Source organism: Grampus griseus (genome assembly GCF_964374135.1).
Source record: "Grampus griseus genome assembly, chromosome: 10".
NCBI lineage: Eukaryota > Metazoa > Chordata > Mammalia > Artiodactyla > Delphinidae > Grampus > Grampus griseus.
The window spans coordinates 20,476,200-20,493,092 of record NC_139004.1 but is presented as its reverse complement, the minus strand read 5'-3'; the positions used below and the strand labels follow the sequence as shown (position 1 = coordinate 20,493,092).

The 16,893-nt window shown below is 38.7% G+C and overlaps 2 protein-coding genes across 2 annotated transcripts in view; one reads left to right on the top strand and one right to left on the bottom strand.

Moving 5' to 3' along the window:
• Positions 1-16,893, top strand: part of LOC309828770 (sodium-dependent phosphate transport protein 1-like) — a 138,098-nt gene that overhangs the window by 113,266 nt on the left and 7,939 nt on the right. The gene's annotated exons all lie outside the window — the stretch shown is intronic.
• Positions 6,471-6,854, bottom strand: LOC309829100 (histone H2B type 1-A; the record flags this gene model as incomplete). The annotated part of the gene is made up of 1 exon (XM_082664796.1): positions 6,471-6,854. One exon carries the CDS (start codon positions 6,852-6,854, stop codon positions 6,471-6,473), a length of 384 nt encoding a protein of 127 aa, XP_082520922.1.

Sequence of the window (16,893 nt, the reverse complement as noted above, 5' to 3'; positions counted from 1 at the left end):
CTGTAGCACTGAACTCTTTCTCTAGGCAACCTAAGTCATACCCTTGCTGTAAATACCTACAGCAGATGATTCACGAATTATATCTGCAGTCCAGGGCTCTCCATGAACTGCAGACCAGTAACTGCTTACTTAATATTACCACCCTGATGGTGCTCATGCATCTCTAAACATTTCTCTCCACAAGGGTTTCCAATGTATCCTGACAGACCTGTTTTCAAATTCCAATGTTCCCTATATCCATGGGGCCACCCCAATCACATGGTTGTCCAAGCCAGAAATGTATTTTTTCCTTGATAGTGCCTCTGTTCAACCTCCATTTCAATCTTTTGACAACATATGGAGATTTTATTTCCTAAATATTTTATTATTATCTGACTTCTTTTGTCATCTCCACTGCCAACATTTTTGTCCAAGCCCCCATCATCTCTTGCCCGGGTTACTGTCTCTAACTAGACTCACTGCTCCTAATGTTTTCTTTCTAAAATCCACTCTCCACACAACTGACAAAGTAATCTTAGATAAAACAATATTGTCACTAACCATTAACTGAAAGTTAGTATTTCTTTCAGTTTTGACTATAGCAAATAGACCAGTCACATTAGCTATACCTGTGACTTTATTGCCAATGAAAACCATAGTTATAGTCCTAGCACTTAACCAGATATATCAAAATATTGTTTATGCTCATCCCAACCTCAGAATATTAAATTTTGATCTTGCTATTTGAAGCACAAAGAAGCACAAATATTACTGTATCAAACTATTTTTAAAACTGTTTCAACCTGGTATTGTTTTATTATTAAAATTCATATTTTACTTTATGTACTTAGAAATTTATTTTAAGAAGATGTTTATTTTATTTTAAGAAGGATCAACTAGACTTTCAAAGAAATCCATAATACAATAAAAGCTAAGAGCCCCTGTTTAAGGATTCCAGCAAATACCTTACATATAAAGTAGACTAGAGACAGATGATATAAAAATCAGATGGCAGAATTCCACTAATAATCCAGTTGGGAGCAGATAACTGAATCTTCCTTGGCTGTTAGACTGATTGCTTCATCAGGATGCCAATTCTGCAGCCACAGGATACTGGGGTTACTAGGGCATCCCACTCAATTCATGCATGTGTGTCTGCTGGAAACACACATCTTGATTATTATTGTTTTTATCACTGAAACAATTTCTCACATTACTTCTGCTAACCATCAGCCCTCTAGTGTGATTGGAGATGAAGAGCTAAAGAACTTGTAGTGGGTGAAAAGAACTTGTAGGGGGTTAAATGATGACTAACCTTTTCTGGAGAGTGAATTCCTCATTAGAAAAGTCCATTTATTAGTTTCCTAGGGCTGCTGCAACAAGTTACCGAAAACTGGTTGGCGTAAAACAGAAATATATTCTTGCACTGTTTTGGAGGCCAAGAAGTCCAAAACCACAGTGTCAGTAGGGTTGATTCCTTGTGGAGGCGCTGAGGGAGAATCTATTCTATGCCTTACCTGGCTTCTGGCGGCAGCTGGCAATCTTCGGTGTTCCGTGGCTTGCGCTGCATCACTCCAATCTCTGCCTGCCTCAGTTTTCATATGGTCTTCTGCTTTGCATCTCTGATGCCCCTCTCCCTTCTCTTATAAGTATACCCTAAATCCAGGATGATCTCATTTCAAGATTCTTAACTACACCCTATTTCCAAACAAGGGTCACATTCATAGGTGCCAGGGGTTAAGACTTGGACATGTCCTTTTTCAGGACACTCAACCTACTACATTTCACAGATCCTAAGGTTTACCTTAACATTGACTCACACAAAATTTACATCACACTATCTGGATAGAAGTATTTTAGAGTAAATTACAGACAATACAAAGCTTTCCTTAGGCACCTTATTATCTCTCTCATTCATAATCAGCTAAAGTGACCTTGTGTGTTTATATCTGCCTCACTAAACTAGAAAGGAAACAGTGAGAGTAAGGACCTCCTCTCTTACACACACAAACACACACACTCTCTTTCTCTCTCTCTCTCTCTATCAGTGAATGTTTGAAGAGTGAAGAAAAAAGAACAATTTTTTAAAACCTTTTTGGAAAACAAAATAAGGAGAAATAACAAAATGCAGCCACTTGTCTATGACCAGCCCTGCACTGAAGAGCTAGCAATGTCCACCTGCCGGAACGATGCAGTAAGGGCTTGGTGTGATCTAGCTTCCTCTGGCCCTGCTCCTTGAGAGGGTTTCCCTTGCCCTGTAGACCTCAGGGACCCATCTGAGATGAGAATAGAAAGTCTCTTTTTTGAGGGCTACACCAGCCCTCTTCTTTTCTGAATTCAGAGGCACTGTGGTGGCTTTTGGGTAATTACAGCATCTGGGTTTCTAAACAGGCCTAGTTGCTCTGCCCTTTTTCCAGCCCTCATCTTACTGGCATCCATTATGTTCTCTGTTCTGTGGCACAACAAAACCACAGCCTAGAATCAGGGAAAGACAGCAAATATCTCCCCTGCTTCCATGGCAAATCCCAATGCGTAACCATTGCAATGATTTTAGGGTGAAGTTAACAGCCAGATGTAGCTTAGGGAGGGTAGCACCTAAAGGATCTGCTTTCCCCAGTTCCCAAACCAAACCTTATCATATTTAAAGCAGAGTCCTAACTTTGCTGTGGCCCTTTTCTCAGAAAATTCTGTCTTGCCAGTCCTTTATGACTTAGGGATTGAGATGTGGGTGGACAAACAGCACCTTTCTTAAGCACTTTAACCTAAAAACAAAAAAACCTGTGTTTTCTCTGCTTTCATGAATTGTCTTGGATTAAAAGTTTACTCTTATTTCTCTGACATCATTAAAGTCTTTGAAGGTTGCAAACCCATCCCAACGTCCTGTGTTTGTCCCTCCAAGTTCCGTAAAGCTGGGTCCTTGGTCTGCATTTGGTCTGCATCTCTGGTGGAAGGAGAGTTTGACCAGCTGCTTTGCTGGTCGATAACAGTGATTTCCAGGTTCCTAATAGGAAGTGAAGGAATCTGCTTTTCCTAGCACCTCTCTCACATTAATGAAAATTCAGAATATATACAGAACTTGTGGGAATAAAGTGAAGCATGGCCCAAAGGAAAAATGATAGATTTAAATGCTGCTTACATTAATAAATTAGAAAGTGTAAATGCAGGCAGTCCTTCAGGTAGTGTGAAATCTTAAAAGTGACTATGCAAAGCAGTCTTAATAATCAATGGGAAAAGTCATGATTGTTCCATGACCTTTAAAATTTTTTATCAAAACATTAAAAACTCACCATCTATCATAAATATAAAGGGAAGTGAAAAACTAATATTAAGGACATTGTAATTTTAAATATTAAAACAATGAGAATTAGTGTCATTTCTTTTTTAAAAACTTACCAAAAATAGTTGAATGGTGCTTGATTTTTTTTCTTATCATGCAACTTATGATACAGAGTGAGTGTCCTTCTTATGCTTTGGGGAATTGTCATGTTTCTTTCTAAGTTTGGATTAGCTTCCAATATTTCACCCTTTGCATTTTTAATGCCATGAAATATCTCTGAGAATTCGTTTAATATGAAGTATTTTGCCAGTGTCACTTTCTTTGGAACTTCTTCCTTTTCATCACAACCATTTTCTACATTTATATCAGTTGGCCTTTACTGAGTTCCTCTGGTTTGCATAGCTAGTCTCTTCATAGCAACAGTGTCAACATTTCCCCGGTCAACTGTTACTTCAATAGCTCTATTTACCTTCGATTCAAATTCTGCTTCCAGGGTTATTACTTTCTCTTGTCTTGCTGTACTTTCATCTTCTTGGCCAAATCCCTCTTGACTTGATTTTTGTCATGTGAGTTTATCACTGGAAGACAAGGAAGCAACTAAACTACATGCTTTCTCTTTTTGAATAAACTGAATAACATGTGCAGTAACCATGCCAACAAATTTTGGCCAACGAATTTTAAAATAAGTGACACGATTAGGTCACTGATCACAGTGTATGTGTGTTATTTGTGCAGTGACTTGTGAACTAAAAGCGAGCAGTGAATTTTGTAGTTTATGCAATGACTCACCATGCCATGACCTTTGAACTGTGTTTTCGGGCAAGTGGTGTTATTTAACTAAACTGTGGTAACTGAAATTCATTTAGATCAAAACTGTGCAATGTAAAGACTGTCGCTATAAAGTTAGCATCCCACTAAAGAAGCTAGGAAAAACAAAAATAAAGTGAACTAGTGGCAGCAGAAAGGCTAAATAATGGAAAATGGAAAAAAATAATTAGGAAAAAGAAAACAGTAAAACTAAATGCAAGAGTAAAGAAATAGCAAATAAATAAACACACTTAAAAAATAAAAGATTAACCAATAACCATTGTGGTTTGTGAAAAATCAGAAGACACAAGTACAAAATTTAGAATAATAAAGGAGCTGTAGTTACAAAGACAGCGGAGGTTAAAATCATTAGAGACCAATTTGCTGATCTCTAAGAGAATATCTTTAAAAAATTGTCTTGAAAAATATAATTTACCAAAACTTATTACAAATTATTAGCAACTCTAAATAGAAAAAATTCATTAAAGAAAAATAAAGATAATTGTCAAAGAACTGTCATCTGAAAAAGGGCACCAAGTACAAATTGTTTTAAAAAGGAAGTTTACCAAAGTTTTAAAGAAAAGGGAATTCCAATGCTGTTCAAACACTTCCAGAGTATTAAAAGGACATCTATCCTCCATATTATTTTTATGAATTGAATAAAAATTTGTACCAGAACCTGAACATCAGTGCACACACAAAAAAGGGAAAAGAGATCAATTTAATTTATAATATTGAAGTATAAATTGTAAATGATCCATTGGCAACCAGAGTTCAACAGAACATTAAATGAGTAACATACGATGCCCAAGCAGGGGGTTATATAAAAAAATGCAAAGGTGACTATTAAGAAGTTTATTTAAATAACTCATCATAATATACATAAAGAGGGAAGGCCTATGCTCATTCTTCAGAGATGCTCAAAAGGCATTTTATAAATTTCAACATGCATTCTTAACAATTCTCAATAAAGCAGACATAGAATTCTTCGTCATTGTATGATATAGCTAATGAGGAATAGTGTAGATCTTCAGCAAAGTGAAGGATAAAACAAGAATAGCCACCCTATTTAACATTGATATGAAGGTATGCGGCACTGAAATCAGGTGAAAGGAATTAGAAGTGAACTAAATTGAAAGGAAGCAGTGAAATGTTTACTATTTTCAGACATCATTGCAAACATGTAAAACCCAACAGAATTATATCAGAAAGCCAATGCAAAAATTAGTCAATTCAGTAAGATATAATAAGATATAAAAATGTACAAAAATCAGTACTTTCATATAAAACAAGATGCTGGAAGATATGAATTGGGAAATACACTATTTATGGAAATGAAAACAAAATACCTAGAGCTAAATGTAATAAATGTGCCACACATATTAAGTAAACTGGTCCACATCAATCACATTGTCCCAATTTCCCTGCAGATGAATGACTCAAGCAGCATGTGGGACTAAGCTCAATTCTAGAGAAGGGACTCGAGAGGAAGTCCTCCTCATTTGCTCTCAATTGGAAACCCAGGGAGATAGACTGTCTTCCTACCACTACTTTGACCTGAGTGAACACTTGGAACTGTGACCAGCATGAGGGTGTAATGCCAGGGTCGGGAGAAGAGCAGTGAGACTGCAGGGCCTTGGAGCCTGGGCTCTGATCCATGATTGTTACCACTGATGTTTAATGCTTATCTGCTGAGTGGAGTCCAGGTAGTTCAGTAATACAGGACACCAACACCTATTTAAATGATTCATCATACAAAACACCCACAAATGATCACACCGTTATTTATAAAAAAAACCAAAAAAGGAGTTTGAGTTACTGTTTTCTAGTCAATTGTGGTTAGCCAGATTGCTGGCTTCCGGTGAGACAGAGAGCAATATTCCCCCATCCCAGATCAACGTGCCCTGGACAACGTAGGTCACCAGGGCAAAAGGACCCCAAGTTGAGGACCTCAAACCACTCGAGCTTTGAAACAACTTCGCTGGCCTACAGAATCCAAACTTTTCAGATAGAGAAGTAGAAAAAAACCAGGATAATGTACTTTACAAGATCTCTCCACACCTTCAGGCCCTTTATAGAATTTTCAGTCATTTATAGAGACAAATGCGTCTTTTATACTTTACAGCTCCTTCACTCTAAGAACACTTTCTATATGTATTAACCATAAACTTTCCTGTAAAAAGCATTCTGAAGAATTTCTTTTGCTGCAGTTGATTTCTGAAGACCGTTGGAGCCTCATGGGGGCTTCTATACAGTAGAAAGTCACTAAATTACAAACGGCAGCTAAGTAGTAAAGTTTATAACGTAAGTATCCTACTTACGTTGAGTCCACAGCTCTTTCAGAAACATGACTGGCTCTGAAAAGAGCCTTTGGGTTGTAACTGGAGCCTGCTTACACTTTGCAAGTTTACAGGGAGGTAGTGTACTTCGCTACAGCCTTCGTGCCCTCGGACACAGCGTGCTTAGCTAGCTCTCCTGGCAGCAACAGGCGCACGGCCGTTTGAATCTCCCTGGACGTAATAGTCGATCGCTTATTGTAGTGAGCCAAGCGGGATGCCTCGTTTGCAATACGCTCGAAAACATCAGCAACGAAGGAATTCATAATACTCATGGCTTTCGATGAGATACCGGTGTCTGGGTGTACTTGCTTCAACACTTTGTAGATATAAATCGAATAACTCTCTTTCCTGCATCTCTTGTGCTTTCTTTCTTCTTTCCTTTGAGTCTTCGTTATGGCTTTCTTAAATCCTTTCTTAGAAACAGCAATACTTCTTGAAGCCTGATCTGGCATACCTAGTGTTAAGCTCTATGCCGTTAACAGTTCTAACAACTCCCACCAACGCCAAGAAAACGAAGACAGACCCTAGCTGGAAAGGGTGGTATTTATAGGGGCAGCACTCAAGTGACGTGTGGAGAGGCCAGTATCTGATTGGATATCTGGCACTCTCGTGTATGTAAATGAGGTGATTCCTGTGAGCATTTCTGATTGGATAGATGGCCATCAGCCAATCAGAAAGCAAAGCACACCCTACCGTCAGACTATAAATATGCCCAGTCGTAGGTGTTACATATTGGCGTCGCGGTTTCTCGTTAAAGATATGTGTGGGCGTGGTAAACAAGGTGGTAAAGTCCACGGTAAAGGTAAATCTCGCTCATTCTGAGCAGGCTTGCAGTTTCCGGTTGGTCGGATCTATCGTCTGCTCTGCAAGGGTAACTGCCGAGCGCCTTGCGGCTGGTTTGCCTGTGTATTTAGCAGCGGTATTGGAGTCCATAACGGCTCAGATCTTGGAGTTGGCGGGTAATGTCTGCCGTGACAAGAAGACGCGCATTATCCCCTGCCAGTTGCAGCTAGCAGTCCGTAATGATGAGGAGCTCAACAATTTGCTGGGTGGTGTGATTATCACTCAGGGTGGTGTCTTGACGAACATCCACGCTGTGCTGCTTCCCAGGAAGACCGAGAGCCACCATCACAAAGTGTAGGGCAAGTAATCCAAGTGGAGGTTACCGTTGAGCAATCTAAACGTCTGGTGAAGGAAGATACCAAAGGCTCTTTTCAGAGCCACTTAAATTATCATTGAGGGCTGTGCCTGGGCTGTCTGGGTCTGTGATTGTGACGTATTCCAAAAGTAGGCCGCCGAAAACATCCGTTAACCGTAACTTTATCATGTTGATTCTAGCACGTGAGGTTCTTTGCAGCTTTTTTTATTACTGAAGGGCAAGTTCATGGGCCTTCAAGATGCCTATCGGGTGAGAGAAAAAGAGCAAAGCTTCAGCATTCTAATACCCTTTTTAAGGCTCATTTTGATAAGTATTCGCGATGCCTGTGGTTTAACACGTGCTTAGAAAATGTTTCTTAAATGTAATGTCCATGAAAAACCTAAGTGGCACATGTAGGGGAGGGACACTAGTGTCTCACTAGAGGTAGGAATGTGACATGGTATACCATAATTGGAATTATTAGGGAGTTTTTGTCAGATCTTTCAAATGGTTTCATTTGATCTGTATTATAAACACCAAGAAAAATTGGAAAGCAAATGAACAGGTAGGCTGTCATAAAGTTACAGAAAATTCAGCAGTTTGCCTTATCTCAAGGAGAAAGTGTCGCTGGTTATTCTTTTAAAGTCATTGTTAGACACGTGAGAGCTAAACACATAAGACATACAGAAGCAGGCACGAAGTATAGAGTTCTGTAAGAAATTAAAAGATGAAAGTAAACTACGTAATATGTTGAGCAATCGAGTTACGAAAAAGCCAACCATGTTTTGAATTAATGTACATAGATAAGGCATGTGATTAAGAAGGGCACAGAAGGACGGGAAAATTTCGAAAACTGAAAGGAAATTGTACAGATATATTGAACAAAATTAGATTATGTTTAGAACATGGCATTAAAAACTAAAATGTGAAAATTTAAAATCTGAGAATGCTGATGTAAGTGATTGACTAAATGAGGGATATGTGAAAAATCTTCTAAACAGAAGAATTTCAAATCATTTATATAGATGTTCCCCCATCAAGCAGCTGGAACTTAACTCCCCAGACTTACCAAAGTGGAGTATGGAAAGGCAGGGGAAAACAGGAGTGACTTTACAGTAGAGAAAACGGGCAAACACTACCGCAAATGATCAGTGTTAAGATCATCAGTGATAAACCACGTGGTTTGCATGTGCCATTAATATGATGTGTTGAGAGGGGCAATTCACTTCTCTGGTCTTCCTCCCAGCAACACATAATCTCAGTCTAAACATGAGAAAAACGTCAGACAAATACAAGTTAGGAACATTCTAAAGAATATGAGTCCTCAAAATTATCAAGTTCATCGAAAACAAGGAAATTCTGAGAAACTGTCAGCCCAGAGCAGTTAAGGAGACATTACAAGAAAATGTCAAGTACAACATGACACGGGTTTAATCAGCATATTCCTTATAGTCGGATTCCATATTCAAGGTTCTTCCACATCCACATATTCAACCACAGACTGTATAGCACTGTAGTATTTACTATTGAAAAGTATCTGCGTATAAGTATACGCGCACAGTTCAAACCCCGAGTTGTTCAAGAGTCAACTGTATTTTGGATTGGATCCTGGAACAGACAAAGAGCATTAGGGAAAATCTAATGAAACCCAAAGTTTAGAGTTTAATTCACAGTAAAGTACCAGTGTTATTTCCTAGGTTGTGACAAATGCATAAATGTTGACAACAGAGGAAATGGTGAGGTATATGGGAACTACCTTTACAACTTTTATGTAAATCTAAAATTGTTCCAAGTTAGAAAGCTTATTGAAAAAAAAAACCACATTTTTTTTAAATCAAAGAGTCCCAAATCCATAACAAATGAAATCTCAATAGACTATCGCTCATAAGCTGAAAGTGTGAGTGGCTCTGAAAAGAGCCTCTGGTTTCAGATATTGGTGTCCTAAAAAATGCTCTCTTGTAGCTGTTGTACTTGGTGACGAGGCATAGTGCCTTGCACACAGCGTGCTTGGCTGGTTCCCCAGTCATCAACAGGCATTAGTTCTCTGGAATTCCCTGTAGAGCAGGGGTCCCCAAGCCCTGGACCGTGGACCGTTACGGGTCATGGCCTGTTAGGAACCGGGCCACACAGCAGGAGGTGAGTGGCGGGCAAGCAAGCGAAGCTTCATCTGTATTTACAGCTACTCCCCATCACTCGCATTACCGCCTGAGCTCCGCCTCCTGTCAGATCAGCAGCGTAGTTAGATTCTCATAGGAGCATGCACCGTACTCTGAACTACGCATTCGAGAGATCTAGATTGCGCACTCCTTATGGGAATCTAATGCCTGATGATCTGAGGAGGAGCTGAGGCGGTGAGGCCAGCGCTGGGGAACGGCTGCAAGTACAGATCATCATTAGCAGAGAGGTTTCACTGCACAGAGACCATAATAAGTCAATTGCTTGCAGACTCATATCAAAACCCTATCAGTGAGTGACAAGTGAAAACAAGCTCAGGGCTCCCACTGATTCTGCATTATGGTGGGTTGTATAATTATTTCATTATATATTTCAATGTAATAATAGAAATAAAGTGCACAATAAAGGTAACGCACTTGAATCATCCTGAAACCACCCCTCCCCCCCCCCACCGTCCATGGAAAAATTGTCTTCCTTGAAACCGGTCCCTGGTGCCAAAAAGGTTGGGGACCGCTGCTGTACAGGATAGTAAAGAGTCTGTTGTAATGAGCCAAGTAGGTTGACTCACCAGTGATGTACTCAAAGGTCACAAACGAGTTCAGTATTCACATGGCTTCCATAGAGATGCCAGGGTTGGGGCAAACCGCAGCACTGTCTGTGACATCTCTGGTGCTTCTTGCCTTTCTTTTCATCTTGAGGATAGCTTCTTGGAGCCTTTCTTGGACATGACAGTAAACTTAGAGAAAGACTGGGAGATAGGAGACACAGCCATTATCTACCTTGAGAAAAGAAGGATGGCAGGCTGTGTATTCAAATGAGGTATTGAATAAACCATTTCTGATTGGAATAAAAGCAAGAGGCAAATGAATGCAAATAAGATATCTCAGGTCAACTCTGATTGCATAGTACTCCTACTGGCATCAACCACTCAGAAAGCAGAAGGCTATCATGTGGGGTCTTGCTCAAGGGCATTTGAACCCAGGGGCCCCTACAGCTGCTCAGTTTTGTAGATTTCAGCCTCAGCTTGTTTTGAGAGAGACCACCTTCCTTAACCCAAGTTTAAATTTCCAAAGAAATGGATCTGGCCCAGTGTGAATCGTCTGTCCACTCACTGTCCATCAACAGTAGTCAGAAGAGAATGATCCTGAAAACAATGCATCAGAATTGACACATTGTTAGGATTATTTGTTCTCAGTTTCCCTGATGCTGAATAGTATTTGCTTATACTTGCCTGTTTTAAAAACCCTGTCCTGTGGTCAAACATGGTTCTTATCTACTACCTGAGCAAGTGAAGGTGACTCACTGCTATTCAAGTTATTAGCCTGATCGAATTTCCATGTTTTTAATAGTGAGGTGAGGCATCATTTCATGTTTGGTGGTATCTTTTTGATGTTTTTCTTCCTCCTGGTTTTAAAGACTACCATAATGTGAGTACTTTTTGTCAAATGGTGTAAGTTGCCTTTTGTACTTTTCAGAATCAACCTATGCGTTCTCTTTCTTCATATGCATTTCTTAATCCTTTTCCCATTGTAATGAAATCCTATTTGAGTTAAACTAAAAGCTTATATAGAATAAAATATTTGTAAACAACGTGAATACGTGTTTAGGGTGACATGTGCCTTGACTTTTTCAAACCTTTTGTGTATGTCTTATAAAACTTTATAATTTTCCTTAGAGCTTTTACACATATTTCATGGAGTTTATATCCAGGTGCCCTTCTTTTTATTTTAGGGGCATCTTGTTGTTTTTGTTAGCTTATACCTTTATTTCTTAAAATAATTTTTCACCCGCTGAAAGGAAACAGAGCACCTTGAAAGACAGGCTGAATTCAGGCCTGTGGCAGGAAATTAAGAGGAGTCTGGGACATCTTGCTGTACTGGAAAGCAAGGAAGCTGTCAAGAACTAATGGGTCAGGTCAGGAAGACACAAGAACCAGCAGGGGTAAGATACTGGTAAAGGAATGAAAGGAAAGAAAGGAAAAAGGGAGAGAGGGGGCAAATATGGCAAAATCTTGATCATTGTTTAATCTGGGTGACGTGTATGTGGGATTCATTTTAATATTCTTTCTTGTATTTGAATTTTTCATTATAAAATAAACATTTACATTATTTGCATTAAAGAAGGCCTAAATATTTAGGCCTTCTTTAATGCAAAGCAACACATGTGTTATCAATAAAATTAAGTAACACAGATGGGTAAAATAAAAAGCATTGATAATTCTATCACTCAGATAATTACTGTACTACTAATTTGTTGTGATGCTTTCTCAATATTCTTCACTACATATGCAAATTTTTAAAAACTAATTTCGTCTTCAATTTCTCATATCATCTATGGCCTAGAAGCACCACTTTGATTATACTATTGCCCTGCTTTCTAATCCATTAGGACTTTCTACAATTACCAAGTACAGTCTGGGCTCCTTGACATTAAAGGTCTTCCAACGTTCTTTCCAGAATTCTTTCTACTACCTTGTCTCCATAAACCCCCCTAGGCTCTAGCCACTCTGGATCTCTTACATTTGAATTCGTATTGGTTTCTGTATAAATGTCATAATTTATCATCTGAACGAGCACTCAAGACCTTTAAAATAATATATTTGGGGATTTCAAAGTTTAAGACTCCTGATACAACTAGCAACTTGTCCCAGCACAGAGCCTAATTTCTGTCAAAAGGCCAAGCTGTTACATAAGCATTGAGCCGAGATCCATGAAAAGAAATTAAGAGACTGCATCTCAGCCTGTAAGGGATGGCTTGAAAACTAAAAAGAAAGTGAGAATCTGTCTCCACAAGTCACAGTGCTTCTGCAATATTTGTTTCTGCTGGTGGTGTTAGAAGAAGAAATAACATGCCTGTTTTGCTGAATACAGGGAGTGTGAGGTCCCCCAAAGGTCCTAGGCATCACACTCTTTCAGAATTGGGAATTTTGGTTCCAGGAATAAGCTTGTCCCTTGTTCAGCTATGCTGCATTCACTGCACTTCTGCAACTTTGAGAGGTTATAGTTTTGGTCCGAAAAAATGTAATTCCAATGTTGTTTCTAAACTTAAACAGTCTTGTATGTCAATTTTTTAAAAAATATCTGTATTGGAGTATAATTGCTTTACAATGGTGTGTTAGTTTCTGCTTTAAAACAAAGTGAATCAGCTATACGTATACATATATCCCCATATCTCCTCCCTTTTGCATCTCCCTCCAACCCTCCCTATCCTACCCCTCTAGGTGGTCACAAAGCACCGAGCTTATCTCCCTGTGCTATGCGGATTCTTCCCACTAGCTATCTGTTTCACATTTGGTAGTGTAGATAAGTCTATGCCACTCTCTCATTTCGTCCCAGCTTACCGTTCCCCCTCACCGTGTCCTCAAGTCCATTCTCTATGTCTGTGTCTTTATTCCTGTCTTGTCCCTAGGTACTTCATAACTTTTTTTTTTTTTTTTTTAGATTCCATATATATGTGTTAGCATACGGTATTTGTTTTTCTCTTTCTGACTTACTTCACTCTGTATGACAAGACTCTAGGTCCATCCACCTCACTACAAATAACTCAATTTCATTTCTTTTTATGGCTGAGTAATATTCTATTTTATATATGTTCCACATCACCTTTATCCATTCATCTGTTGATGGATACTTAGGTTGTGTCCATGTCCTCGCTATTGTAAACAGAGCTGCAATGAACACTCTGGTACATGACTCTTTTTGAATTATGGTTTTCTCAGGGTATATACCCAGTAGTGGGATTGCTGGGTCATATGGTAGTTCTATTTTTACTTTCTTAAGGAACCTCCATACTGTTCTCCATAGTGGCTGTATGCGGCGAGCCGCCTCCGACCAGCAGAATGACGAGTCGCCACACGCAAGATTCTTCTCGTATCACACTTTATTGGAGCACAGCTTGGTTAAAGAAAAGATGGAAGGAAGACCCCGCAATCCTATAGCAGTCTGCTTATATAGGGATTAAGAACATGTGTCGCTCTGTGATTGGCTTTCGCTGATGGTGCGACTTGTGAGCCAGCATCGGATAGGTCGCTACTTTAAAACCTCATTAGTATACTTAGCGCAAGCGCAGTGGCCACAGGAAGGATGACTCAGCTTGCTTCAGCTTCCTGCTGCGTGGCAGTTAGCTGACCGCGCCCTACAGCTGTATCAATTTACATTCCCATCAACAGTGCAAGAGGGTTCCCTTTTCTCCACAGCCTCTCCAGCATTTATTGTTTGTAGATTTTTTGATGATGGCCATCCTGACTGGTGTGAGGTGATACCTCACTGTAGTTTAGATTTGCATTTCTCTAATGATTAGTGATATTGAACATTCTTTCATGTGTTTGCTGGCAATCTGTATATCTTCTTTGGATAAATGTCTATTTAGGCCTTCTGCCCATTTTTGGATTGGGTTGGGGTTTTTTTGGTATTGAGCTGCATGAGCCGCTTGTAAATTTTGGAGATGAATCCTTTGTCAGTTGCTTCATTTGCACATATTTTCTCCCATTCTGAGGGTTGTCTTTTCATCTTGTTTATGATTTCCTTTGCTGTGCAAAAGCTTTTAAGTTTCATTAGGTTCCATTTGTTTTTGTTTTTATTTCCATTTCTCTAGGAGGTGGGTCAAAAAGAATCTTGCTATGATTTATGTCATAGAGTGTTCTGCCTATGTTTTCTTCTAAGAGTTTGATAGTGTCTGGCCTTACACTTAGGTCTTTAATTCACTTTGAGTTTATTTTTGTGTATGGTGTTAGGGAGTGTTCTAATTTCATTCTTTTACATGTGGCTGTCCAGTTCGCCCAGCACCACTTATTGAAGAGGCTGTCTTTTCTCCATTGTATATTCTTGCCTCCTTTATCAAAGATAAGGTGACCATATGTGCATGGGTTTATCTCTGGGCTTTCTATCCTGTTCCATTAACCTGTATTTCTGTTCTTGTGCCAGTACCATACTGTCTTGATTACTGTAGCTTTGTAATATAGTCTGAAGTCAGGGAGTCTGATTCCTCCAGCTCCGTTTTTCTTTCTCAAGATTGTTTGGCTATTCAGGGCCTTTTGTGTTTCCATACAAATTGTGAAATTTTTTGTTCTAGTTCTGTGAAAAATGCCATTGGTAGTTTGATAGGGATTGCATTGAATCTGTAGATTGCTTTGGGTAGTATAGTCATTTTCACAGTGTTGAGTCTTCCAATCCAAGAACATGGTATATCTCTCCATCTGTTTGTATCATCTTTAATTTCTTTCATCTGTGTCTTATAGTTTTCTGCATACAGGTCTTTTGTCTCCTTTGGTAGGTTCATTCCTAGGTATTTTATTCTTTTTGTTGCAGTGGTAAATGGGAATGTTTCCTTAATTTCTCTTTCAGATTTTTCATCATTAATGTATAGGAATGCAAGAGATTTCTGTGCATTAATTTTGGATCCTGCAGCTTTACCAAATTTGTTGATTAGCTCTAGTAGTTTTCTGGTAGAGTCCTTAGGATTCTCTATGTATATTATCATGTCATCTGCAAACAGTGATAGCTTTACTTCTTTTCCAATTTGAATTCCTTTTATTTCTTTTTCTTCTGTGATTGCTGTTGCTAAAACTTCCAGAACTATGTTCAATAATATTGGTGAGAGTGGGCAACCTCGTCTTGTTCCTGATCTTAGAGGAAATGGTTTCAGTTTTTCACCATTGAGAACGATGTTGGCTGTGGGTTTGTCATATATGGCCTTTATTATGTTGAGGTTAAGTTCCCTCTATGCCTGTTTTCTGGAGACTTTATCATAAATGGGTGTTGATTTTGTCGAAATCTTTTTTCTGCAACTACTGAGATGATCACATGGTTTTTCTCCTTCAATTTGTTAATTTGGTTTATCACTTTGATTGATTTGCATATATTGAAGAATCCTTGCATTCCTGGGATAAACCCCATTTGATCATGGGGTATGATCCTTTTAATGTGCTGCTGGATTCTGTTTGCTAGTCTTTTGTTGAGGATTTTTGCATCTATGTTCATCAGTGATATTGGCCTGTAGTTTTCTTTCTTTGTGACATCTCTGTCTGGTTTTGGTATCAGGGTGATGTGGTCTTGCAGAATGAGTTTGGGGGTGTTCCTCCCTCTGCTATATTTTGAAGAGTTTGAGAAGGATAGGTGTCAGCTCTTCTCTAAATGTTTGATAGAATTCGCCTGTGAAGCCATCTGGTCCTGGGCTTTTGTTTGTTGGAAGATTTTTAATCACAGTCTCAATTTCAGTGCTTGCGATAGGTCTGTTTATATTTTCTGTTTCTTCTTGGTTTAGTCTCAGAAGTTTGTGCTTTTCTAAGAATTTGTCCATTTCTTCCAGGTTGTCCATTTTACTGGCATATGGTTGCTTGTAGTAATCTCTCATGATCCTTTGTATTTCTGCAGTCTCAGTTGTCACTTCTCCGTCTTCACTTCTAATTCTATTGATTTGAGTCTTCTCCCTTTTTTCTTGATTAGTCTGGCTAATGGTTTATCAACGTTTTTTATCTTCTCAAAGAACCAGCTTTTAGTTTTATTGATCTTTGCTGTTGTTTCCTTCATGTCTTTTTCATTTATTTCTGATCTGATCTTTATGATTTCTTTCCTTCTGCTAACTTTGGAGTTTTTTTGTTCTTCTTTCTCTAATTGTTTTAGGTGTAATGTTAGGTTGTTTATTTGAGATGTTTCTTGTTTCTTGAGGTAGGATTGTATTGCTATAAATTTCCCTCTTAAAACTGTGTCTGCTGCATCTCATACATTTTGGGTCATTGTGTTTTCCTTGTTATTTGTTTCTAAGTATTTTTTGATTTCCTCTTTGATTTCTTTAGTGATCTCTTGGTTATTAAGTATTGTTTAGCCTCCATGTGCTTGTACTTTTTACAGATTTTTTACTGTAATTGATATCTAGTCTCATAGTGTTGTGGTTGGAAAAGATACTTGATACAATTTCAATTTCCTTAAATTTACCAAGGCTTGATTTGTGACCCAAGATATGGTCTATCCTGGAGAATGTTCCATGAGCACTTGAAAAGAAAGTGTATTCTGGTGTTTTGGTTGGAATGTCCTATAAATATCAATTAAGTCCATCTTGTTTAATGTATCATTTAAAGCTTGTATTTCCTTATTTATTTTCATTTTGGATGATCTGTCCATTGGTGAAAGTGGGGTGTTAGAGTCCCCTACTATGATTGTGTTACTGTTGGTTTCTCCTTT